Raw genomic sequence first — 27,812 nt, 5'->3', positions numbered from 1 at the left:
AGAGCTGATGAAATCTCCCCTCACAGCAACAGGTTTGTCCACTCCTCACACATCTCAGTTTGAAAATAGACATCATCCACAAGGACTTTGAACCTCCTAGCAGATTTCTCACTCCCAAGAGCACCCACCAGCAACAGCTCAGCACCCCTGAATCACAGACCAGTTTGGGTTGGAAAGGATCTTCAAACTCATCTCTTCCCAATCTCCTGCCATGGGCAGGGACACCTCCCACTGGACCAGGGTGCTCCAACCCCCATCCAACCTGGTCTGGAACACATCCAAGGATGATGCAGCCACATCTTCTCTAGGAAACCTGTGCCAGGGCCTCACCACCCCCATAGGAAACAATTTATTCCCAATATCCCATCTAGCAGTGGGGAGCCATTTCCCCTTGTCCTAGCACTCCAGACCCTTGTCCAAAGTCCCTCTTCAGCTCTCCTCGAGACCATTTAGGCAGTCAAAGGGGCTCTGAGGTCTTCCTGGAGCCTTCTCTTCTCCAGGTGAACACCTCCAGTCCTCCCAGCCTGGCTGCAGAGCAGAGGAGCTCCAGCTCTCTGAGCATCTCCATGGCATTCTCTGGACTCACTCCTGCAGCTTCTGATGTTGGACCTCCAGACTGGAGGCAGCTCTGCAGGTGGGGAATCACCTGAGCAGGGCAGAGCCCCCTCCCTCCACCTGCCAGCTCCATTCCTCTGGATGCAGCCCAGGTTGGTTTCTGGGCTACAAGCAGACACTGCCAGGTCACATCCAATGTGCCACCCACCAATATCCCCAGGCCCCTCTCCCAGGGCAGTGCTCAATCTATTCTCCACCCAGCCTGTTTTTGTGCTAGGGATGGCACCAGCCCAGGGCAGGACCTTGTACTTGGCCTTGCTGAACTTCATGAGCTTCACACAGACCCACCTCTCCAGCCTGCCAAGATCAACTCTTGAAGAAATCCAACCATACCACAAGAGTCTCTCGAACTCCAAGGACACTATCAGTAAAAATTACATCAACTACTCCTCCTGAACCACGCTGGCCATCTCCAGCAGGTCTGGGATGACTTTCATCATCTACTCCCAGAGGACTCAGCCTCATTTCCAGCTGACAAGTCTCCAGCATTTTGAAGGTTTATTTTCCCCCTCCCCTCCCAGCCAGGGAGGGCAGGAATGCTAATGGCATCCCATTAAACGAGTCAGAAGAAACCCAACCCACCTGAGCCAAAGCCCTGTCTTTGCCCTTCCCATTCACTGGCAATCTCAGCGTGAAGGGTGGTTGTCAGAAGATTTCTTGGGTTTCCTTAAGTTCTTCTGCCAAGTTCTGATTAAAATCCTCCTAAGTGGTTTTCTCTTTATTCCATTTCCTAGAACTGAGAAGCAAAGCAGACCTGAGAGCAGCTCTGAGTGCTGGAGCTAACAGCCCCCAACACAGCCAAGCCATCTGAGTTTCCCACACTGGCTCATTAGGATCAAAAGGAAATTGAAAGCAACGCTCCTTCCATCTCCCATATCAGACCATCAGCTCCCAGAGGAGGCTGGGATTTAATGGCCTCACTCCCTGGCAGGAGGCTGGGATTGCTCAGCTGACAGAGGCTGCTGAGCCACCTCACTGGGTGCTGCTTCAGCATCATGTTTGAAACAGGTCAGCCAGGAAGGAACATTCCCAAAGGCTTTGGGACAACACACAACAGTGGAGCAGTGGTAAGGAGTAAAGCACTGCACTGTAACACATCTCCCTGCCCAAAAACATCCAATTTACTCCAGTCTCTCAGCCCTACTTGACATGCTCTGGTTCATGATGGTGACTTCAAAAGAGAAGGCAACCTCTCATCACAACCTCTCATCACAGGCTCCTTGTGCTACCACCTTGAGATTTGCACCAAACTGGATCCCCTCTTTGCCCAGAAAAATCTGTCTGCTTTGGTGGCCTGGAGGATGAAACCATTGGTTTCTTGCCCAGAAACAGGCACCTGCCAGTCTAGTCACTGGTTCCTGTGGCCGAAGGCTGGAGGCCATCAGGTCACCATGAAGATGGCTCCTGGTGAGGAGAGCCCCCTCCCCATCAGCAGGGAGATACATTTGGTCCTGGGGCTCAAGCACACTGTACAGGGGTGGTGCAAGGGAACCCCACAACAGCCTCTGTTCATACAAGAAAAACCAGAACCAGATGTGCTGCTGCCCTCTCTGCTGTGTCCTCCTCTTTTGCAGGGCCCCACACAGGGAGCTGCTCCTGCCAGAGCCAAGGCATTGCTGATGAGTGCACAGCCTGAAAATCCCAACACTTCCATTTTTTAATGCTGTGAACCTCCTCATGGTCCATGAGGGAACAGGAATACACTGACCCTACTGAGAGACCACGTGGACAGGACACACCCTGGTCCAAGCAGCTGCTGAGGGATCCATCATAGGGAACACCAACAGCTCCTGTTTTCTTGGTCTGGAGGAAGCAGCAGTGGGAGCACAGGCTGTGAGCCCCTCCAAAGCAGGGCCTCTTCTGGGACCTGGCTCTTCCACAAGCCAGGCAGTGATCTGGCAAAGCCATGGCCTATTTGGTCATGTTTGGGTGTGGCTTCACAGGCAACCTTGGCTTTTTGTATGCAGGATCCAAACCCAGTCTGAGAGCTAAACCACCTGCTCTCCCCACTACCAAGGGGCTCTGACTCTTCCCCCAGGTCAGGCAGCTCTTCCCATGGCCACAGGGGTTTCACCAAAAGGCTGGTTTCCTTCAAAGGGCCATTCATCACTCAGCCCCTCCAGCTCCCTCAGCCTACCCACAAAGAAAAGCATTAACAGCCAGCCTGTGAAACCATAAAACACTAATGCCCAAAGAGTTCCTGCACCTTGAAATGTAAATGCTGAGCAAAGAAAGAAACCTTGCTGTCAGCAAACCAGGTCCATGATACATAGACACAGTCACCTTCCTCCCCTGCAAGCCACAGAACAGCAAACAGCCCTGCAAACCCTGAAACTCTCTCTGTGTACAAAGCCCCCATAGATCCACTGGTCCCACCCGGGCAGGAGAGGCTTTGCTTTGTTTGATGACCCTGTCACCACCTCCAAGAGCTGCCTGGAGCCCCAACCATCCTCCCCTTTCAGCCTTGGAAAGCAATTTCCCCTGGCCTCCAAGCACACAGAGCCCAGACCCAGTGCCCTTCTGTTCCTCCAAGCCTCTCTTGGCCATTTGATCCCCTGAACTTGGCTCCAGCTTCCATAGATTCATAAAGTCTGAAGAAGACCTCCAGTGGCTGCACCTCTAGTCCAGTCACTAGCCCAGTGCCACCACACTCACCACCAAACCCCAAGTGCCACAGCCACACACTTTTTGAGCACTTCCAGGGATGGTGATTCCACCAATTCCTTGGCCAGCCTGTCCCAATGCCTCACCACCCTTTCACCAAACCCTTTCAAAGGGGCATGCATTCTTTACACCACATGGGTCAGAGGGACACAGAAGTGCAGACCTGGGGCTTGGTCAGGATTTCAAGCTGGCAGGGCAGCTCCAGCTGGAAATCCTTGCCTGGAGCTGGTGTAGTCACAGTAGCCATGGCTCTCAGTGTGCACCATGTCTGGTGTGGGACCACAAGGACATCAGAGCCTTCCCTCTCCACCACAACCATGATGGAGCAGCCCAGCTGCACTGGTACCAGTGATTTTTGGGATGACCTTCCCTTTCAGATAACAGATCCCAAGACTCCATTTGCCACCATCCACAGACAACCCATTGGGTGGCTGCAGCTCTCCCTCCTCCAGTCAGGCTTGAACACAGGACCAAGCCCCAGCTCCAGGGTCCTTTTTCTGTGGGCTGATCCTAGGATGATGACCACCAGCCACATGGCATGCAGTTGACTCCAGAACACGCCTCAGCTATCTGTTAACCAGATGAGAGTGCCATTCCCAGTGTGGGAGGCAGTGTACCTGCATCCCAAAGAGTGCAGAGAGGGGTAGGCGAGCAGGGGAGTCTGGGAACAGCTTTCATTTGCATTGTACCTGGGGAAATATCACAACTGCGTTTCTGGGGTAACTGGGGGAGACAGAGAGCTTCCCAGAAGGAAATTACTTTCTGCCTTGGGAAAAAAACCAAACCACAACCTGTGGCACGACAACCATGGGATTTGTAGCTGCAATGGTGCCTTCTGCACCCTGATGCTCCCCCCAGCAAACCCCATGCTCAAGCCTAACAAGAGCAGTCAATCCATGCAGAGCACAGGGGAAACTGAGACACGCAGGCTCCAGCAATTGCATTAAGGGAGGGCAGCCCAGGGGCTTCTCTTACTCTCTGAGCACCAAACAAAATCCACTTTTGAGCTTCATCACATCCCATCCCCTCACCAAAACATGGTGACCTCACATCCACATGCCAACCAGAATTCCAGCTCAGGCCTGCAGAGCAGGCATGCTCTCTGCACTATTCACCACAACACATTCCAAGACATCCCAAGTGAATGAGGGCCAGAAAGTATTTTAAGGTAAATCTAGATACCAAAAAGCCACCTCAGTGTCAAGGACAGGAGAAAAGTCAGCAGATGTGAGTAGATGCCATCACCACACAGTACAAAAGTTCCATGGTAGCATCTTCCTGCAAAGGGATTTATCCTGCCCACAGAACACTGGGATGGAGCGGGCACCATTCAGCTGGCAAGGCTGGGGGCACAGGAGGAGGGCTGGGGAGCACAGGCACCATGTGCTTTCCTGGGTTCAGAAGAGCTTGCCAAAGCTACTGTGAGCCCTGTGAGAGGCCAGTGAGCCCCTAAACCTACACACCAGAGCATGGCTCCAGCAAAGCCCCCATGTCCAGCCCCAGGTGCCACCATCACTGCCATACCCCATCTCCAGCCCCAGTGCCATCACCACTGCCCATGCCCCATCCATGCCAGCCCACAAGCTGAGCTCACCCCAGAAAACCCTGAGCACATTTATTTACATCAGATCAGTTCCCTGAGCTGGTCTGTGGGCAGGAATGAGTAACAGGGACAGGAATAACTCGAGCAGATGTTGTCACCGAATACAACATATCGTCAGGCTGCTGGTGGCTTTAAATCATCCCAGCCCTGGGCTGCTCTCCCAGCTGCTGCTCAACAGCTCTGAGCCCTGGGGTGGCTCCTCCTGCACCCAATGAGCGCTCAAGCTCCAGGCACTGATCACCACGGGGTAGGAATGTCACAAAACCACCCCAGAAAGTCCACAGCAATCATCACTGCCTTTTCTCCTGCCCAACTTCAGCTCTGGGGATTTATTTAAGTGCCCTCTTGCCCAACACATCTCCAGGGTTGCATGCACACAAGGATTCACAGGGAAGATGGATTTCACAGCTCCAGCCCAAAGCATCCTCGAGAGCAGCAGCAGAGCAATGCAGCACTGTGAAAGCAGTGGCACAGAAGATGTCATGCCTGCAGCAAACAAGGAAAAGGCAGCGAATCCCCAACCAAGCAGCCTCTAAAAGCATAGGAGGGGAAATGCAGGCAGCCTGTGCTCTGCTGCCCTTTCCTGTGGCCTCCCTGGCTGCCGGGTGGAGAAGCAGCTTTGCTCATTAGCGGGTTATTCCTGGCACACTCCCCCTGCATCAGCTCCCCGGCAGGGCTGCGGGAGCAGCTCGCTGGGTTTTGAAGCCTTCGGGCTTGCACAGCGCTCCAGAGGCGCAAATCTTCCTTTAAAGAAATCTCCCTCGGCAGATAAATGGTGCTGGGTAACTGGGGTCATTAGGCTAATGAGCAGCTACCGCCAGCCTGGAAGCAAAGCAAAAAAACACCACAGAGTCTACCGGAGCCCGTTAGCCTCAAAATGTGACCCATCTCCAGCAGCTGCCATCGCTCTCAAGGGAGGAATCAGGTCCATGAGTCAGCAGGATCAATCACCCGCCGGCCTTCCCACCAAAATCTCTCATCAAAGCACTGGGGGAGCAGATTTGCAGGTCACTTGCACCAAGGAAGCTGAGAAGAGGCTGTTCCACCTCTGTCTCCCCTCCATCAGCCCCTTCATTACCACGGTGTCATTCTGCTCTCACGCTTCAGGAGCGGGGAGGTTTTTTCTCTTCTTTCCCAGCACTGCTCCATTTCCTACCACCATGTCCTTGACAGGGAGCCACATGTCCTGCTGTCCATTCTGGTGGAGATTGAGCCATGTTTTGGCATGACAGCCAATTCACTGCAATACAGCAATGCTGATGGGTCGGGCATCAAAGCTAACTCGGCCTTTTAGCCCTTCCTAACACGGCCATCTGGGAAAGCAACCAGGGAAAGATGCAATTTTCCCTTTGCAAAGCCTTCAGAGGTGGGATCAGCTGGAACTCTCAGCCTGCTACATCCAGTGGTTATAAAAGAAAGCCCACATATAAATAACCTCTCAGCAGGAGCCAAAACTCCAGCAGTAACCCCATGGTTTGAAGTGAACGAGGCCAATTTCCTCCTTTGTAGCTCTTGACACATGTTGGCTGCGTGCCCCCTTCTTGCCTTGTTCCTAGAGCAGAAGGCTCTGGGCGGCGGAGCCGGGGACAATAAGGAAACGAGTCTGTGTCATTCCCAAGGACTCCCAACACAGCTCTGTCAGCAGCTCTGGAGGCAGCCAATTCCAGCACTGCTGGAGAAAAAGAACCACAGCGAGAGGATCAGGCAAGAGCCGGTAGCTGCCTGCACGTCCCTGCCACCTCCCTGAGCTGCCCATGTCAGGCTGGCTGCCACTGCCTGGAAAGAAACAATCCCTGCAGAGCAAGGGATGGGAAACAACTTCTCCAGGTCCCTACCCAAGCACTGGGCTTCCCACATGCCCTGAAAATCCCTGGGGTAAACAAAGAACAGGGTGAGCACCAGCTCCAAAGCCAGCTTTGGAGGGGCTGAAAAAGAAACAACTGTTTTCACCAAAACAGCTCCACTGGGAGTTTCTCCATCCAAACTCTGGCCCCAAGACAAGGAACCTCACAGGAGTCAAAATCCCAAGCACGTCTTCAAAGCAGAAGGCTGGGACCACCCCCAACATCTCATCCAGGTTCTCCCCCACATCCCCACTAAGAGTGTCTGTGGCCATCTCCTGTTGGACCCAGCAGAGGGACTGGGAGATCTCAGCTCTTTGAGCTGGGGTCACACAGGAATCCCTCACCCCAATCCTTGCCGCTGCACGCACAGTCAAGTCTCATCCCTTCCCCCAGCAGTAGAAAAATGGCTGAAAAAAGGCAACCATACTTTCACTCCAGGTAAAGCAGTAATGGTGCAGGACATCTGGCACCTGGGGGTCCCACTGAGGCTATAGGACCAGCACTGGAGGCACCATGCAGGTCTGCAATCCTGGATTAGGGCAAGAAGGTCCACAAAGATGACACCAAAGCCACCCTGCAAACGGCTGGATAAGCCAGCAGCAGCAGGGACAGTGCACAGATGCATTTTTGGGTGTATTTCTTTTTTGGAAGCTGCCACTGGTGTGGTGTCACCACCCCACTGTCCCCATTGTCACCTGACCCCAAGCACTCCCTCTTGCATTTTCTCACCAGTTTTGGCGTGAACACACCGCAGTGTCCCCCATCTTACAAGAGCCCCTCTCTATCAGGTCACCCACAGCAGGGATGTCTGCTCTGAGCACGCACAGGGCATCCCTAATTTGTGCCCTGGGAGAAATTCAGAAGAAGAAAATGCCCCGGTGGCTTCCACCCCCTCTCCCTCAGAGGGACAGGGATGAACCCACCCTCCTGGCTGCCTAAAACCGCAGCACACGTGACCCAGAGAGGCTTTTCAGAAGAGCCGAGTCTCCAGCGGCTTCTGTTTGCCTTTCCCTTGTCTGCAGCAGCATCACATCTGGATGCTCGTCAGAAGAGAAGGGAAAAAAAAAAAAAAAAAAAAAAAAAACCCTCCCTCCTCCTGCTGAACAACCTCTCAATCAAAACAAAGCCGGAGCGGCAGCCAAGAGCTGGGAGGCTCTTTTGTTTAATGCTCAACATCCCCGGGCTGGGCCAGCACGCCCCGGAGCGCCGGGAGCGGGCGCAGGGGCCCGGGGTGGGCACTGGGGTGGGTGCAGGGCTGCTGAGCAAGGGGCCAGCCCAGCCACCAGCCCCAAGGCCAGCTCAGCCATGCCACGGCAGCTGGTGGGGCAAAAGCAGCGCTGCTCCTCCGTGCACGGCCATTTTGCTGATCTCGGCTGCTCACCGAGCTGCCATTCCCTCCCAGCACCAGGGTCCGTGCAAAGCAAAGCAAAGCAAAGCAAAGCAAAGCAAAGCAAAGCAAAGCAAAGCAAAGCAAACTAAACCCCAGCTCAGCTCCAGCCATCCCCAGTGACCCACGGACTGACCCAGCCACGCTCATGTGTCCACCAGCATAAGCTCTTTTCTCTCCCCAATGTATTTTAAGCTCCCACTGCTGCCCCTCCAAATATTTTTTGGAGCTCCAAGGACTGACCAAGCCCAGGCACTGACCACAGCCAAACCTTCTCAAGGAGCTCAGCCCATCCCAGAGATCCTGGAAAGTCTCAGCAGGGTTATCACCAGTGGGTTTCATCAAGATCAGCCCCATCCCTGGAGAAGTTATCGCCTGTGCCCCAACACACTGATGGCATCAGGTTTGAGGAGAGCACGTAACAAGCAAAGATCCACACCAAGAAAAAGGATATTTGGGATATTCAGCTCCTGAGGCTTCACCCCAGGAAGCAACAACCAGAACCAGGGGGTCACACTGGCAAAAGACATCCAGTGGAGCCCAAGGGCCATGTCCACAGGCTCCATCACTGCTGTGTCAGACATGGGAGCAAGGGTGAACCCCCCTATGGACAGAGCCATGGAGCACCAACTGATGTGGAAAAGCGTCTGGCAAAACCCAAAGCTCCTTCCTACACCCAACAAGGGCTGCCAAACCCTACAGCAAGATATTGGAAGAACACAAAAGCAGAAGTAGAGGCAAATGGGGCGAGCTGGTTGGGGCAAGAGCTGGCTGCAGCACTGAAGCACCTCATCAAGGAAAAGCACTCCCTGCCAAAGTGCTCATTATTCCAGCCATGGAGATAACAGAGCCTCCTGGCTGGCAGCTTCTGGCTCAGCACACATCCCTTGTGTCTGACCCCAGGGAGGTCACCCAGCCCAGGCTGCAGCAGTGGAGGGACAGACAGACTGCCTTTCTTCATGTGCAGATGGAGACCAGCTCCCCTGCCCGAAACGGAAGTGGGAGCAGCACAGGGTTAAGCAAAGGACAAGCTGACGGAGACCAAAGGTTGGGCTGAGTCACGCTCTGCCTGTTCCTGTTTCAGTCTGAGCAAGTTTCTCGCTTGCCAAGCAGGGTTTGTCCCCAGGCCAGAATGAACCTGCCACCTTAATCCTCTCGATGCACTGCCTGGAGGAGCTGCCCTCCCTCCCACAGCCAGCACATACCTCTGCTCTTGGCTTGTCCTTTGGACTCCACACGCAGTTTTTGGGACATGGCTGCAGCTTTTGGGAGACAGAATGAGCCCAAGGCCACATCCCCCGTTGCATCCCATTGGTCCTCCACCCTGCCCCAGGCATCCACCCAGCCTCAGTCTCTTCCTCAAGACACAAAACTGCTTTCCCAGCCCTTACCATGCAGACACCTTTCTTCTCCTCGCCCACGGCTTTCCCGACCCAAAGGAAGCCATCCAGCTGCCCCCAGGAGGCTGATGAAACACAGACAATGTCTCCTCCTAAGTGACACATGTTCCTGCAGATCCAGACATCAAATCCCTTCTCAAAAACAGGGATCAGCCTTCCAGCCTGAGCTTTCAGCAAGGGGGTTATGCTTCAATCTGGACAAGTAAAATGGCAGCATCATCTCACCGGGTGTCAGCATGGAGAAGATAGAATTGTTTGGGTTGGGTTAGAAGTGACCTTAATGCCCACATTTTCCACCTCCTGCCATGGGTAGGAACACCTCCACTAGATCAGGCTGCTTCAAGTCCTGTCCAACCTGGCCTGGAACACTTCCAGGGATGGGGCAGCCACAGTTTCCCAAGAGGAACCCATGCCAGGGCCTCACCACCCTCACAGGAAAGTGTTTTTTCCCAATACCCTATCTAGCCCTTCCAAGTGGGAAGCCACTGCCCCATGTCCTGGCACTCCTTGATCGAAGTCCCTCTCCAGCTCTCCTGGAGACCCTTTAGGCACTGGAAGGGGCTCTGAGCTCTCCCTGGAGCCTTCTCTTCTCCAGGTCAGCACCCCCAGCTCTGCCAGCCTGGCTCCAGAGCAGAGCATCTCCATGGCCTCCTGCGGACTCACTCCAGCAGTTTCACATTCTTCTCATGTTGGGATCTCGTGGCTGGAGGCAGCTCTGCAGGTGCAGTCTCACCTGAACAGGGGCAAAATCCCCCCCACCTCCCCTGCTGCCCAGAGGGGGAACGAGCCCAGAACACAGAGGGGTTTCCAGGTGCCAGCACACATAACCAGGGTGTGTGGAGCTTCTCATCCACCAACACCACACATCACATTGGTATCTCCAACTGCAAAGAGTTTCTGCAGCAGTATCAGTGAAAGAAATGAATCTTTAATTGCAAGAGCACAGCAAAGCCGTGCAGGGTATGACCCAAGGTCCAGCCAGCTCCAGTGCTGGCTGTCACTGCAGCCAGCACAGATGGCTATGAGGGAACATAACAGCCAAGCATGTTGAGGTATTTCCCAAACCAATTCCCAAGCTTCTGTCCTCCTCATGCTTTCCCCAAGCCAAAACACATTGCCCTGTACACCCCCATGATGAGTTTCTCCTCCACAAACCCACTCAGGTGCCCCAAATCACAGGTGGACTTTCAGCATCCACAGCTTTTAGCAGCAGCATTCCAGTCCATCATGCAAAAGAGCATCTGCTGCTCTTCCTGGTTTCATCCACTTTGGTTTCTTTGCCAGAACAGACAAAGGAACAAGATGTCTCCACGCCACTCCTGAATTTTACAGGCTTCAATTACCTGCCCCAGGACGCCACTGTGCCCTCCCCACCCATCCCAGTGCCCACACTGTGATCCCCATGCCAAAGCAGAAATCCTCCCAGGGAACCTCTGGCTGCAAACATGGTGACAATGCTTTTCATACTCCCCAGCCACTGTCCTGACACCCTGGCACATGTTGATGGCAACAGGGCCAAGCTGACTCAAGCACACACACTTGTGATGCTCACCCTGTGTGTGACACACACACGGCTTCACAGGCACACACCAGCAACACCCTGTGTGCAGCTGGCACAGAGGAAAAGCACAGACTTAAAAGCACACACTTAAAGCCTTCCCCATCTGAACCAGAAATCACATCAGACACTGATTCCTCAGAAACCAGAGAAGAGTCCTGAAAAGTGGTTACATCCAGACACAGAGTAGCCACCCAGAGCCCAGCAGCACCCAGATGCAGCCACTCACCCAATGGCCATCTGCCATTGACAGGGCTTTTTGTGCCTCTGGTGACCTGGAAGAGCAGCTTGGCCAGCTCAGCATCACTGCCACGTGTTAGCAGAGGACTGACACGTCAAACATCACCCACAGCCACCCACCAGCCTTGGATCACCACCACAAGTGGGACAGAGCCCATGTACCATTGACAGACCTGGGAACGAGGTGGTGACTCCTGCCAACCCTGCTCCTTGTGCTCACCCACATGCCCAGGCAGATCCCACATCCACTAATGTGTTAAGGGATCCTTCTCTGCACATGATGCAACTGGAGAGAAATACATTCCTCTGGGAGCTGCAGGAAACCTTGACACACACGGTGAAGCCAGCATGACACAGAGCACAGCACACACTCTTTGTGTCCCCTTGGGATATGTAACAGACAAAGCACCAGGACACCACCTCTGTCACTTCAGAGTGACAGAGACCAGAGAGGCCTGGACCTATTCCATACAGCCAAAGCACTGAGGAAAACCAAATCTCAGCAGGATGGCTCAGAGAACACAGTCTGCATGTGATTTATTCACATGGCTCCCAGAAGCCAAGCTTGACCAGTGTCATTCCACCGCCATGCTCAGACACCAGCACATCACATGGCCAAACCACACTCACACCAAAACCAGGAGGCACCAGCCACATGGCAGTGCTGGCCCCAGCAGTACAAGACACACAGTCCCACCCCTGGTCACCCACAACACCATGTCACTGCAAACGCCATGTGAGCAGCAGCAATGGCACCCACGCCCCAACACCTTTCTTACCTTTTCTGACTTCACCTTTTTCAGCTGCCGGCACTCACTTTCTCCATCCTCCAGCTCCGACTTTACTCCCAAGGGATTGAGCGCAGCTCCCGTGTCAATAGCTATACTCCCAAGCTGCTCAGCAGCAGCAGGCTCTGTCCCCTGGCCCCCATCATACTGTCCCACCCTCACTGCCAGGGCCAGGGGCTGCAGCACGCTGGGCTCCTTCTCTGCCGCAGTCCCCGCACCCTCACTCCTTTCCTTCTTGCTTTTGGATGAGCCGCCCTCCTTCTCCTTCTTGGAGCCAGCCACACTGCGAGACGCCTTGGCTGACTTCTCCGAGCTCTTCGGGGCGACGGCAGGCACCAAACCACCCGAGTTCGCACCATCCCCAGAGCGTCCTTGAACCTCCTTCTTGCCACCAGCTCCCTCACTGGGAGTGAACAGGGAGGACCCTGGGGTCGGCTTCCCACTGTCCTTACCAGTCTTGCTCCTTTTCGACTTCGATTTGCCCTCCTTGCCTTGCGGGCCTGGCACTGGGCTCACAAACTTGATGTTATCCGGTAGTGTTGCCACTGCGTTGGGTGCCGGGAGCCCCACCTCCTTGGAGCCCGACATTTCCAATTTCTGCTGATCCTTCTCCAAATCAGCGTCCAGGTCAATGATGAGATTCCCTACACCAATGTCCCACTCATCCCCACTGTCATACGTCTCAACCGGGTTCGCATCAATTCCTTTCCCTCCGGAAGCTCCGCTGCTCAAGGACATCTTAGAGTTAACGGCCCCTCACGATTCAAGGCTCTTCCCCGCCTCTACGCCCTGGGGGTCTCCTACGTCCTTGGGGGGCTTCCAGTGGTCCGGGTCTGCCCAGGGGACGGCATCGCTGCTGGAAGGGAGAGCAAAGAGAACAGGGTTACACACGAAGAGCCACGGACAGACACACCTGCAGGCAGGAGAGATGTGGGCAGAGTGAAACCCCCAACCTCCCAAATCACCCTCTCAGCATCCTTCTGCCACCCCCTGGGCTGGGGCTGCTCCACAGCCGCCCCCGCAGCAGCGGCCATCTGGTACCGCTCCTCGATCGATACCAGCCCTGGCAGGTCACAGCTCTCGGCTCCAACAAGACATTACTCACACATTTCCCCGCTCACCATTTCCCTCTGAATTATCGAGCGCTGCCCTGGGAGGGAGGATTGATTCCTCTCCTGCCAATGCCACCCAGAGGGAGGGCTCCTCTCCACGCCAGCCTCGCTGCGAGGCACAAGAGCTGCTCACCAGGGGAGTCAAGTGCCTGGGTGGGAAATAAATCCCAGGCTTTCAGAGTGCCTGTGACACTTGGGATGTGTCAGAGCAATCACCAAAGGCCAAACTGCAGTGGGAAGCATAAGGGTCCCCATCCCACACCTCTGCACAGAGAAACACAGTACCCAGATTTGGAGCATTTACCACCATTACCTCTGGTCACGATAAGCTTCCAATGGAAACAGAGATGCAATTGTATAAGTAGCCAGTCTTAACTGGGAAGAGGGGGCTCAGCCCTACCTGCCCACGCCACAGCTGACCCTGGTGAGCCCAAAATATCTCCTCCCGGCTTCCCAGCCTCGCCCCCAGGGAGAGAAACAAAAAAGACACCCACGCGCAACCTGACACAGCACCCCAGTCACGGCAATTACCCTGACGAGACATAATTAACACATGTAACAGCTTCTTCCCAGCACCACCCAGCAAGGCCACCTGCTCTCCAGAATCCTTAAGAAATCCTTGACCACCCATTTGGATGAGGCTTCTCTCCAGGAGCACTGTCCTCCCCTTGGCCGTCAAGCTCCAGGCCTGCCTGCTCCTGGTACTATTTACAAGTGACACTTCAAAAACAGGTAACTTAAAGAGAAATGAGAAGTAAAAAAAAACAAAAAAACAATCAAAAAAAAAAACCCACACCACACACACACACAAATTTCTTCAAACCCCAGCAGGCAGGAGGCTGGAAAGCAGCTTCACGGTGCGTTTCCAGAGATGCAAACACTGTAAAAATGCCAGGGATTCTTTCATCAGCCAGGCTGCCGCAGCCAGACCATTTTCCATCTGCTCCCCACAGCATCCTCAGCTCTGTACAGCTAATAATCCGCTCTCTGACAGGTCATTACGGAGATTTTTAACCCCAGGAGCTGGGGGGCTTGCGTGCAAGCTGGAAATGAAAAGCACTGACCTCTCATTTCAGCGGCAGGGAAAGTGCCGAATCAGGAGATCACTTTGTGCACCGGAGTCGCTAACGGCTTCCCAAAGCTGACCTGCATGTTTCTATGGCCGCCTCCTCCTCCTCCTGCTCCAGCACCTGCTCCCCAGTCCCAAGCTGGTGTGTCCAATCCCATCAACCTGCCTCTCCAGAGCCTCTCTCCAAATCATCAATGGGGCCAGCAATTGGCAGCGACCACCTCACCCCTGCACGACACTCGTCGTGTCATGGATCCAAGGCAGTTCCTTTCTGCAGGTGGGCAAAGCCAGTAGTGAGCTGGATGAACCAGTTTTTTGGCTGGTATCAATCCCTTCCCAGCCCTAAGCTGAGGCATGGAATCCAGGAACAATCCCAATGAACCAGTGGACTACTGATGCCCAGGAAAAACCCACAGGAGCTGAAAGCAGAGGATGAAGTTCAGTCTCCAAATCCAAGAGCTGTCAACCCAAAGCTGGAGCAGGCAAAGAGCCATGGTGAGCTCAGGTCAGAGGGCAAAGCAGACAAAGATCTGACCTTGCAGTGACAGGAAAACAACAGACAGTCCACAGGGCTGTACTGTAACACGTGTAGCATCACCTGCTCCATGCAACACCTGCACAATGCCAGCTTGGCCAGCTCTCCACTCCCACCCTGGAATTCACCTTGCTGCTCCAAACGTACACACACACACGCACACACATCTCCATAAGTATTATTTATACATGTAGAATAAGGACAGCAGATGAGCGGGACTTGGGTCTGAAACTCTGCAAACAGCAGCAGCTTTTGCCAATTCCTACCACAACAAAAGGAAGAAGGAGCCCAGAAGTCCGCTGGGTCCCTGGCAATTGGAGAGCCAGGAACAATCAAAGGGTTAGAAAACAAGAGGAGCAAAACCCTCACCCTGCAGAGGAGGTGCCGAGGGAGCCCAGGCTCTGCTAAGGCAGACAGAAGGGAACCACAAACAGGACGGACAGGAACATGCTGGATTGGCAAGAGCAGGGCAAAGGCACGTTGTGACGAGAGTGAGGCAGAGAACTCAAGACATGCCACCACAGGAAGAGGGACTGGGGCAGGGATCAGCCCTTTCCAGAGCAGAGCTGGAGGCTGGGACCCTGGAACGTGATCTGGGGGCAATCTCCTGAATATGCTCTATTGCATGTGGTTCTAAAGCATTTTCAACAGCTTCTTCCCTCCCCAAAACTCCCATCCCAGTTCCCCATTTCTCTACTCCACTACTGCAGGCTCAGCCTCCGCAGCCAGAGGAGCATCTGGAGTCCCTCTCCCAAGCCAGACCCACAGAGACCCCAACCTGACCCACCATCATCATTCTGGGTGCACAGGAGCCCCTGGCGAGCACACCCCATGGCCCAGAGAAAGAGGCTCCTTTCCCAGTGCCTCCTTTGCCCAAGCTGGAGAAGCACCGGGTGGTATCCAGATCCTCCCCACCTTCCTGCCGGGGGAGTAAGGCTGCCACAAATCACAGCCTCTCAGAAAACAGAGCGAGGAGATTGATTCAGCTGTAAACGTGTCCTTCCCCTTACCTCCTGCCATCGCAGGATTGATCCCCGCACAACATGAAAAGCATGTGCTCACTTGTTGGCCTGGAGACCTGCCAACAAAGCGTTTTAAGAGCAGTCCTGGAGCGCAGATCCTACAAGGAGACAGCTTTCTGCTTGGGAATGCTGCACACACACAGCACCAGACATGAATAATTCAGCTCCATTAGGTGCTGAGACCTCTATAATCCACATCTACGGGCTGGGATAGAGCCAAACCCTATTCAGACACAAACCTGAAAGTTCACTTTCAGGGCTGCACACACACCTAGAGATGGCTCTTCCACCAGAACAGCTCCACTTCCAAAAGGCAGCAAGGAAACCACGCCAGCCCCTGGCTCTATGTGCTAAAACCCGTGCAGGATGCTCAGAACCTGCCGAACCCGCACCACCCCGGCTTTCTCTGCTGGTTGCTGGAGGCCAGGAGACCAAAGCTGGGAAGGATTGACCGCCCAAGGGCGACAAGATGTAGGAGAAAGCTCTTCTCCTGGCAGCAGCCAGCCCACACATAGGGAGACTGTCTCATAGCCATGTGCTCCAGCCTGCAGCGCTCCAGGATTAGCCTCTGGTGGCTTCCAGACATGACTGACTGCAATTTTCACCCTGATTAACTTTCAGGAATGCCCACAAGAAGGAGCGGCAAAGAGGACAGGGAAGGGGGGAGAAAAATCTGCAGGATGCAGCATTTCCTCCAGCGGGCACAAGGCAGGGAGCAGAAGGTTTGGTGAGATGGTTGCTCTGGCCGGCATGACCCAGGAGAGCAGAGCCCTCTGCTCCCTCCCTAAAAAGGCAAAGGCGCACAGAAGGGATGCTGCCCCCCCAGCCTGCCAAACCCCCAAAGGGCTCCCCACAAGCCCCCAGCTGAGGCAGCAGCACCAGGGGCTGCAGTGCTGAGGCCCTTCCTCCAGCTGCTGGCAGCCAGTCGGCTGCTCTCCCCATCCCCTGCCTCTGCATGAGATCCCTTTTTGTTTCCTTTTACGACTAAAGAAACTCGGGGTGGTGGTGGGGGGGGACACACTGCCTTCCCCACGCTGCTGCACTCACTCCCCACTCAGCTCCTACCACCGCGCCTGTAATCCCCCAGCTGGGCTTGTTTGGGTTGGATTTTTGTTAAGTAACTCCCATGTCTTTTTTGCAGATTTCTTTTTAAGATGTTCCCTTTCTCCCCGCCCCCTCTCTCTAGAGCTGGGGGAGAGAGGAGAGAAAAAAAGAGAGAGAGAAAAAAAAGAGAAATGTTGAACGCGAGCCAGCTGGCACGAACAAGAGGAGACGGAGAAATCTGCACAAAGGAGCTTCCTCACTCACTTGCTGCTTTCAGCTCAAGAAATCACGCAGGGGAGGAGGGTTCACTCTCCCCCAGACATCAGTCAGGCTGTAGCAGACAAAGGAGATTTGCCATGACACCCTCCAGAACTGCCACCCAACGGGGGCAGGATCCCTCCACCGCCTGCGCCCTGCGGGAGTCCGAGCTGTTGCAAAACACGCCAAGGCGCAGAGCTTCAAAACAGGCTGCTCAATGTGGAATTAAGCAAGATTTTGAATGGAGGAGTTGTGCTCCCGCCTCTGCACTCACACAGGGCGCCCACAGAACTTCAGTGGCTCTCAGGGCTGAGCGGGACAGTGTCAGCAAGCTGCCAGCAGGGAGAAGGCTGAACCCAATTTGAATAAAATGGAGCCACCCTTCTTTTTTTTAATATGGAGGTGCACCCCACCAAGACTACATCTTCCAGCATGCACTGCAGCCAGAGGGCTGAGAGAGACACCCACAAACTTAGGCCAGGACTCCCAAATTTCCAAAGGCTGAGCCTTGACACTGGAGATGAACCTGAGACAGGGCAGCACTCGAGAGATGAGTCATTTGTTGGCGTTCTTGAGAAAAGCTTGAAATACCTCAGTACAGGCATGACAAAAGCAGGACATACAAGGTCACTGGAAGAGGCTGGAGATGGAGGAAAGTGGAGAGATGAGCAGAGAGCACTTTGGTGCAGGGCAGCCAGGCAATCAACCCACCTGAAACAAAACTCCAGAGACTCATCAGCCACAACACCCACCTGCTCCCAAATACACACTCGGGCCTCAACTTCACATTCATCATCAGGCAAAAGATGCTCCTGGGATCAAAATTCAACCTCGCACCCACTCTCATTCACTCATAACCTTAAAACATGACTTTTCCAGCAAAACTCCACACAATTGCAGCACATGTCAACGTCCAACAAAGCTGTCAATACAAAAGATAGACACACAGTGCTAGGCTGTTTGAAGAAAATACCAGAATAGCTAAAACCTGGCATTTGCCTCTTATTGACACTTGTGTAATCTCAATGAGGATCAACTCAAGGCAAGGTGGAAAAACCCAGGGTTATAGAACATGTCTGACTAGCAAAGACATCCTCTTGAGAACCCCTCACTTCCCTCAGCTCCCAACAGGCTATACACAGCCCTGATACATGAGGCACACAGAAAGGGGGAACATAAAGAGGACCAAGAGTTTCAGCTTTTCCTTTATATCATTTAAATGGGGAAAACTGGAACAAGTACCTCTTTAATCCTCCCATCAGTTCTGCAAGTGTCATCACCAAAGTCCAAATTTTTTGTCTATTCATGCCAAGAGACTCCAAAGTTCAGATTTACAATTATTTCATTTTGATGTCTCCCAACTTGTGCATTTTTTTCAAGGTATCACTTCTGTATGTACTTCTGAATAAAACACAGCTCACATTCCTTCCACCAACTCCCAAGGAAGTCCAAGAGTTTCATATTTCAAGAAAATTATCAGCAAGAGAACCATCCCATGGTCCTCAGCACATGGTTCTCAGGTCAAGCAGGAGGCACATTGATACCTACACCAAACCCTCCATTCTGTTCCTGTGAAGGATGGCTGGCAAACAGCACCTCCTCAGAACATCTGCACTGCTGGAATCACTTCTCTGGGAAGCTGAGCAAGGGCCATTGTTACACACAAGCTTGAATGTACGTGTCTACATGACTCAGGTCACAGAACCATAGAGCAGAACATGTTGGAAGGGACCTTGAAGGGTCACCTGTTCCAACCTTTTGAGAAAAAGGGAGATCAGGTGAGATTACCTACTACCCTGTCCAGTCACATCTTGAAAATCTCCACCAGCACAGACCCTTACTGTGTCCTGGAGGGGATTGCTCCCAGGAGTGCCTATAAAAAATTCCTTTCTTATGTTGAGATGAAACCTCTCCCAGTGCAATTTTTATCTGTTGCCCCTTGACTTCTCCATATGGCTCCTCTCTGTAGGTGCCTCAAGTCCAGCAATGTTCCTGCATACACAGCCCCCCTGCAAAGAGCTGAGTGACCTCCTGCCAGGCAGGAGCCAGGTTTGCAGGAAAGGCCATGGTGCTAGGATAACACAGGGGCATGGACTGCAGGAGCATCAAGCACAGCACCAGCAGGCAAGAGTCATGCCAGTGCTTTGTTACAGCTCTGACAGCAGGACCCCTCCTGAGTGAGCCACGTCCTCTTCCCAAGCCTTTGCCATGGAGATGAGCAGGGAGCAGCAAGGCTCAGGCTCTGGATCACAGCATGTTCATCCAAAAATGCTAGGACAGACATCTTCCAGCAAGCATGACCTTGCAGACTCTAAAATCTCAGGCCGCTGAATATGGCCAAGATTTTTCAAAGAGATCCCAAATCCACAAAAACAAACTGGTACCCAGTGTCTAAACTTTCTGCTGTAGAGAGAAAGAGGAACTGAAAAATCCACAAGTATGGGAGAAAAAGTATTCAGTAGGTAAAAGGACAGAGCAGCTTCCTTCCTGCAAGCTCAGCTCTCAGATCTACCCTGGATCAGAGCTGCCCAACAAGGATTGGGTTGGACAGCCTTCACTGTTGTGTCTGCATGCTGGAAGACACCCCTGTGTAACTGCCATGCCCAGACACCTGCACACGTTGTTTTAACAAGAATCAGAAACACAGCCCCATCTTCCCCCAAAATCTGCATCCCCTACTTGCCCCACGATCTTCATGTGCCACCCTGTGGGTGGCATGGCATCACTGGCACCCAACAGGTGCCCAGCAGGCACTGGCAGTGCCAGAGGAGCAGAGCAGCGCTGCCACAGGGTTTGGCTGTTGAAGGCTGACACAGCAGCAAAAGCAAAGCAGCACCATGAGCAATAAGCAGCCAGGATTAGCACAGAAGCCCTTTGGGTGAGTGTACCCCAGACCAGCCAGTGCATTCCTGCAGCACCAGACACGGCCCTGGTGCTCCTCTACCACCACAAAGGCCATTCCTGTTGAGCCCAGCCAGCCGTGTCGCTGCTGGCTGGTGCCAAAAATAACATTAAACACTCAAAATGAGACATCTGAGCCAATCTGCTTGGCACTGCAATGCTTCCCATAGTGATAAACCTGGGGAATGACTGCCCCTTGAACAGAGCTGGTTTCCACTGGGAAAGTGGGAGAGCCGTGTGGATTTAAAACTAGGGCAGTTACATCCTTGGTAACCCCAACACACAAGTGAACTGATTTATGAGAGGCTTAAAGGTATCTGAACTGGTGGCCTGCCCTTTTGCACAGCCTAGAAGGGGGTAGAGGGCACATAAAAATAACCCAAGAGGTTCCCAAACTTCAGCACTCCATGCAGGCTGGAAGATTGCCAGCAGTGAGAGGAAGCAGCAAGACGGATGTGACCAGGGAAGATCCTCGAAGCATCAGTCACGGAGATGGGAGGAAAGAAGACCTGGCAGAGACTGAAGACAACCAAGGGCATAAATAACCACTGGAATAAGTGCCAGAAAAGGGAGCTTGCCCTTTTCCCCTGCTCACTCAACGCTGTCAGCAGGGATGCACGAGGACACCCAGGTGCTGGCAGCATCCCGAGCTCAGGGTGTTGTGGCAGCAGGGTGGGCACCACTGAATCAGCCAATTGCTCCCTTTCCTTACAGGACAATGGAGGCAGCGTGGCTCCTCACCTTGCTCCTGGTCACCCTGCTGTCCCCCAGGCCCATGGCTGGCCCAGTCCCAAACTGGGTTCTCATGGTCACAGAGATGCAGGTATCCAACAAGGATCACCCTCCACAGAGGCACCGCAGAAACAGCAAACCATGGGCTGTACCAAAGTCAACATCTCCTTTCCATCTTCTCCATCCAAAGGAAGAGCACTGAAGTGATCCCAGCTGAGCAGTGTCTCACAGCCACAGCCTCAACAGGAGAAGGGCACAGCATTGCTCAGAGAGGACAGACAGCCACTGGTTTGCTTGCTCCCAGGGAAGGGAGAGCTCCTGGGTTTTATTTTCTTTATCCTTCCTTTTAGGAGCAGAGCACGCAGCCAGTCTTGGCTGTTTTCCAGCCTTCAGAAGACGATGAACATCTCTCCACTGCTCCAAAACCAAAGGAGCTGCCACTTCACCTATTAATGCCTTTAATTCCCTTCATTCGATAACCAATTAGGGCACCTTGGCTCCCAAAGCTGAGGCTCCCTTTGTAGCAAGGCCAGTGCGTGCGGCTGTAATCCCTCTTCCTGTCACATCATCAGCCTGGGAACACTTTGGGAAAAAAACAACCAGACTGTGAAGTAAAGGAGGAGGGAAGGCAGATGCAGACAGGGACAAATGCAAGCAGAGCAAGTGCCATGCCAGAGAAATCCCCTTTTTTTTTTTTCCCTGGGAGGGATAATAAATAGGTGTATCTCCCAGATTAATACGGCACATTTGCAGAGCTCTGATATCCATCAGAAAGTTGCTAATTCGTGCTAATGACCCATTGCAAATTGCTGAATTTTGTGAATTAGCCAGCACACAGGAATACAATAAAACCCAATGAAAACCATGCATCAAAGCAGGCTGGGCTTATTTGGGGAGTACTAGTGCACTTGGAATTACTTGTGGCAATGGATGCAGAGGGGACGTGCAGATGAGATGTGAAACCCCCTCAAAGATAAACAAGAAATCCTCAGGACAAGAAGAAATTTCAACAAGGCTACTAAACCTTTGGGAAAGGAGATGTAATTCTCCCAGAGATGAGCAGGATTCTTCCTCTCCTATTGGATTCATAGTGTTTAGTGTCAGTGAAGTCATTACACACCTCCTTTCCACTCCTTTAAAGTCACACAGCACACTGCTCCTGATCCACCCTTCATCCACTTGGAGAAGCACCAGGAAAACTCCAAGTCAAATCTTTGGACCCAGTTGAACCAACAATGCTCTGCCAATCCAAAGCACAAATGGGCTCAGCAAATTCATTAAAATCAATTTTTTATCATTAAATCAGCGTAGCCCCATCACACATGATGGTGCACTGTGGAGGTCTCATCAGAAGAATGAGAGTGGCCCAAGAACAGCTTAGAGGAAAAAATCCAATGCCACAAAACCTTTCTGTGCTTGAGGAAAGAGAAACATAAAGCAACAACATCATCTCTCCTTTTCTTACACCATGAACATGGCAATTGTAGAAGTTGGGCATTTAATGTTTCAATACAAAATATCAAGGTTGTCCTGAAACTATTCTCATTCATCCACAAAAAACTGCACTTGCATCCTTTCATACTCCTCACACCACATCTGAGCTGACGCTCAGCAGCTACGTCAGTGGGTTTTGTGCATGTGAAGGACACTCAGCTGCAGCAAAAACAAAACAACCTCTTGGACTCATCACAAAAACTGATTTTTCACCCAAATGCAGATGGGAATTGGCTTCCTTTAAAGAAAAAAAATCAATCACAAGAGCAACTGGAATCCCAGAGCAAGTTTCCTGGTCAGGCAGCCATTCCCTATTTTCTTACTCAGATTGTTCAAGCTCAACCTCACTCCTTCCTCTGACACAATGTCATACCTCAAGGCACTGACCCTCAGTAGCAGGAAAACGTGTCTGCATGGCAAAATAAGCCATATCCCAGTGGGATCCCTTTTCCTGCCCTTTCCCAACATAAAGCAACACCCTTCCTCATCCAAGTCAACCCAGCATGGGGACATAAAGCAGACTGGTTGCTGCCAGGGTGGCCAAAGCTCTGGTTCAGGAGCCACAACGAGCTCCCAGGACAGTTACGTGCTCTAAGCCAGCTCATCTACTTACCCAGATCTTAGAAAAGGTCCTCCACACCCACATGGGCTCCTCAGCACACCACACCCCAACTCCAAACCCCCATGCAATGCACCCTCATCCCTCCACCCTCTGCCACAAACACCCAGATTAGATCTTCCCTAGCAAGCAGGCAAGACCCAAGAGAAAATTACAAGCTCTCCCCATGCCCTGAGAGCCCATGAAGCATCAGAAGAGGAGTCACAGAAGAACTGCAAACATCCTGGCCCATCTCCAGGCGCTTCAGAGACTTTGGTGCTTCCCAAAACATATCTCCACAAACCACCATCAGGTGGAATAGAACACAGTTTTGGGAACAGACACACGACTCTCCCATCCCCAAGGCTGGGGAACCAGCAGTCCATAACCTGCAGGAAGCCTGCTATGACAACCATGGACTTGTCCGTGACCTCAGTGGGCCCCAGTGACTCCAGCACAGATCCACTCGCTGCCTCCATCACTACAAGCAACTGAGCACGCTGATACTGTCACCAGCTCCTGGCAAGGTCACCTGGAGCCTCACCTGCATGTGACACAGCCCCCAGAGGTCCTGTCCCCAGCAGGTCCCTGTCTCTGGCCAGGAACACCGGCAGCCAAGCCAACGCTCAAAGGGCATCGCTGCGCACGCACGATGTCACACAGCCCCGGAACAACATACCTGGCACCATAAATACCATCTTATTTACATAATGCTCTGGATAAAGGGGACAAAGAGGCTTACTGCATTACATCTGGGACTAGGATTGCATCAGCGCCCACAGGCCCTAATCCCACTCAGAGCTGTGCTGCCGGGGCGTGGTGGGACAGGGACGAGGGGCAGCCCCACAAGGTCCAGCTCAACGCTCTCCCCACCACAACATGCACAGAAAGATCCCTACACCCTGGAAATGCCAATTAAATCAGGCACAATATGTGACTTTAGTCCTCAACCCAGAAGTGGGATCCCAGATGTGGGTGTCCCACCTGTCCCGGCCTAGACACAACACAGACGTTGACTTTGTCTGGGGAATGATGCTCACATGGACATGCTCGAAAGACCAGGCAGCTCCTGGTTTTCTTTAATTTATGCAATCACAACTAAAGATACACTGTAAATATAACCTGGAGGCAATTTTTGATTCAAGGCAACCCTGTTCTCCAAGAGAATAAACCAGATGGAGTGAACTTTGGTCTGCTCCTCTTGTTAATTCAAAATAAAGAGATACACACAAGCTGTTGGGTAAATCCAACACCATGTGAGAGAACCTCAACCACCTTTGTGAGCCCTTTCTTCCCAGAAATGCACCTTTTCAGCTCAATTTACAGGGAAAAAGCTTTTGAGGCAGAAGCAGCAATGTCATCACCACCGACATAAGACAAGCCAGGTGCAAGGAAGTGTGAGGGGACTTTGCAACTGAGGCAAGGGAGGGATAATCTGGGGCTACCACCCAGCATAGGGCTCCAGACAGACAGATGGATCCCCTTCAAAAAATCACACCACTTTCAGCACACAGAGAGATAACAAGGATGTTAAGAGACACATCCATGCACACACACACACTGGCCCCTGAGGCTACTGAGCCTAATGGTGACTCACCAAACACAGACCAAGTGGAGTGCCTGGCTTGGAGAAAGGAATAAAACCAGCTCCCCGTGCTCTGGCCATACTCAATTACAGGTCATTCCAACTTGTTTGATAATTAATTTCCTCCAGTGGCTCTGATCAGAGGCAGCCCTTGCCCTCCATGCCAGGCCAGTCCAGGTGAAACATTAAATCCTTGTCCTTTCCCACCACAGAGACACCACGCTCCCTGTGCTGCACACATCTCCCTTCTCCTCCTCACAGGAGAGGGGAAAACCTCACTGGATGAACAAGGGTGTAAAAAGGCAAGGATTTGTGTTTTGTGACTCAAACAGCTTCAAAATAATAAAACACAAATTATTTTTGGTCAAGAGCTAATCAATAAAATCAGCTGCCTGGCTTTTCTGAGTGCCGTGCATGTGCGGTCGCGTACTGCCAACAAAGACCTAGAAATGTGCGGCATAATCTGATGCTGGAGTCATCGCACAAAGCGTGGAAATAGGTTTTCCTGAGGATGTCCAGGCAAGGAACTGCCTGCACACGAAGGAGCCCAAAAGGCAGACCCCCAACACCGGCATCCTCGGACATTCCGGAGGAGGGGGAAAGAGCCCATGGGGCTCCTCAGTGCACACTTTGGAAAATGAGCGTACAAAGCCTCCTCCAAGGGAAAGGGCCTTCCCAGAAAGCGGGGAAAAAGGAAAGGAAAGGCAAAAGGAAGGCTGCTGGGAGATGGAGGGGAGCCAAGTCTCGCAGACCAGAGCTGAACCTGTGACCTTCCCCGTGTACACAACGGGCGGGAGAGCGCACGGCAGGAGCGCTTGCCCCGCCGGCCGCCCCAGCCCTCGCGGGACACCCGGCCACGTTGTCACCGGCGGGGTCACCTCCAGACGGGCCCCGCTGGCCAACGGGGGGGCTCCAAGGACTCGAATGAGAGCGGCTCGTACTGCGGCACAGGGCCCGGCCCCGGGGCTGCTGCCCGGAGGGGCTCCGCTCTCGGGGTCTGACCCGCCCCAAACTCACAGGGACTCGCTAAACGCGTTGGGGAACATTCAATCTTCCGGGATTTGAGGGGAGAACCGGCCCCTGACCGGCACCACAAAAGAGCTGAGATCCAGTGAACCTGTGCTCGCGCTGTCCCTCTGCCCCTGTGCCCCCCAAACCCTCCCTGAACGGGGGTCAGGAGGGGTGACCCCCGCCTCCGCCCAGCAACACCGCCATCCTCCCCGCCCGCATCACCGCCCGCAGCCCCGACCCTCCCCACACAACCTGGCATGGCGGTGACCCCACGCAGGCGAGGGACACCGCTGCCAGCCGTGGGGACCCGAGCGCGACCCTCGCGACGGCAAAGGCGGGCCCCGCTCCGCCCGGGGGGACCCGACCCCAACGGCCACGACACCCGCGGGGCTCCTTCCCAACGGCCGCGGGAGGGACCCGCAACCGCCCCCGGGCCCCAGGGAGGGGGGCAGGGGCACACAGACCCTCGTCCCCGTGGTGCCGGGGGGGCTGCGGAGCTCCATCCCTACGGCAGGGATGAGCGAGGGGGACGCACATATCCCATATCCCCGTCCCCAGTGGTCGCAGAGGTGGGGGGCACACAGACTGCCCCAGAGCCCGGGGGGGGCGCACGGCCCCATTCCCAGGGGGCCCAGAGACTGGGGGGGGGGGGGCACTGAAATTCCCGTTCCCCATGGTCCCGGGGGAGGGGTACCCGGATCCCCGTCCGTGTAAGGGTCACGGGGGGGGGGGGCGCGGGAGGTGGGGGAGGGCACAGCCGCCTCCCCGGGGGTCACAAGGAAAAGCGGGGAGGGCACACATCCCCGTCACGGCTCAGAGCGGCGGCCCGGGCCCAGCCCGTGCAGAAGGGGCGGGGGGGGGGGGGGGGTGCCCGAGGCCCGAGGGGAGCCCCAATCGCCACCCCCCCACACACCCCCCCCCCCGCCCGCGGCGGGTCGGGCGGCGTGGCGCGGGCCCGGCCGGGCGCGCACTCACCCGGTCGCTGGGGTATCCGCCCTAGGTGCGCTCCATGTGGGTCGCGCCGGGGCCGGCGCTGCGGGCCGGGGCCGGGGCCGGGCCGGGCCGGCCGGGGCCGCCACGCGCTGAGGCCGCGCCGCGCAGGCCGCGCCGGGTCCGCCGGGCGGGGCGGGGCGGACGCGGCGCAAAACGCGGAGGGCGGAACGTGGAGCGGCGTCCCCGGGCGGCGGGAAAACACGGAGCGGATTCCCCGCCTGAAGCATCGGGAGCCGGAGACAGACAAAGCCCGGAGCGGAGCGGGCCCTGCCTTGGGAGCCGGAGCCGCCGTAGTGCCTCCTCGGAAATGGCGGGGTGATTCTTTCGGGGGTGTTTCACGCTCTGGGTGGTGTCTTGTGAGACCTCAGGCCGGCACGGTTCCCCAGGGCCATGCTTTTAGCTCCCTGAGCCAGCACAGAAAGGGAGGGGGCGGGAATCATCACCACCCGGGCATCCACACCTACCTCAAAATCCACCATCATGCCCCACGCTGCCACTTTTCCTTTCCAAACTCTTCTGGATGGAGAGAGCACCTGGGTCCCCAGCCGTTCTCATGTCCCCTAAACTCTCCACTTCCCACCTAAAGCCTCAGCACCAACCCTGTGGACCAGGGAGGAAATTCCATCTCATCTCAACCCTAATCCCCAGACAATCCAAAACCTCTGCTCCTTTTCCCAAAGCCTCAGCATCAGCCCCGCTGTTTGGTGAGGAAATTTCGGTTCAGCTCAGTGGGGATGCCCCAGTGCTGTCTCCGTGACACCCCAAAACCAGGAAGGTGAAGCAGTGCAGCGAGCTGTGCCAATGGGAGGTGGGATGCAGGATCCCAGCTGGCATCTGTCAGGGTTGGGCATGGAGCAGGAATATGCACAAATCTGCAGGTCCTGCAGAGGGAGAGAGCAGCACCAACTCCGTCCACACAGCCAGGGTCTGCTGTAAGTATTCCAGCCCAAAGAGGTGCCACCATTCCTTGAGTGTGCCACCATCCAGTGTGGTTTTAGGAGACCATCAAAGGAGATGCCAATTTCTTCTGATGCTTTGTGCCCCAAACAAGGACAAAACAAGACCCAAATCCCTGGCAAAGAGTGGCAAGAAGCCCAGAGGTCTGGGTGTCTCACCAGCTTTTGGGGCTGGGGAAAGTGGGAGGGAGCCAGAGGATGTTCAAATCAACAGGAAAAGAGGGATGAGAATTCTGACAGCCCAAAATAAAGAGGAGAAATCCTTATCTTGATGAGGAGAAACTGTCCTCACAGAGCACAGAGCCAATGCTAGAGGGCTCCAATTATATTATATTATATTATATTATATTATATTATATTATATTATATTATATTATATTATGTATTAATAAAACCAGGTCAG

The 27,812-nt window shown here is 54.0% G+C and overlaps 1 protein-coding gene across 1 annotated transcript in view; it reads right to left on the bottom strand.

The window, feature by feature from the left end:
• ZNF609 (zinc finger protein 609) overlaps nt 1-26,526 on the bottom strand; it is a 61,984-nt gene extending 35,458 nt beyond the window's left edge. Inside the window, 2 exon segments of the mRNA XM_059482216.1 lie at nt 12,091-12,952; nt 26,436-26,526. Of these exon segments, the coding sequence (XP_059338199.1) occupies nt 12,091-12,837 (747 nt within the window). The 5' untranslated portion in view covers nt 12,838-12,952; nt 26,436-26,526.
• Nucleotides 26,527-27,812: the final 1,286 nt, after the last annotated feature.

The sequence above is a fragment of the Ammospiza nelsoni genome, chromosome 14 (genome assembly GCF_027579445.1).
Source record: "Ammospiza nelsoni isolate bAmmNel1 chromosome 14, bAmmNel1.pri, whole genome shotgun sequence".
Taxonomy (NCBI): Eukaryota; Metazoa; Chordata; class Aves; order Passeriformes; family Passerellidae; genus Ammospiza; species Ammospiza nelsoni.
Note: the sequence above shows the minus strand (reverse complement) of the source record. Positions and strands in the feature narration are given on the sequence as shown.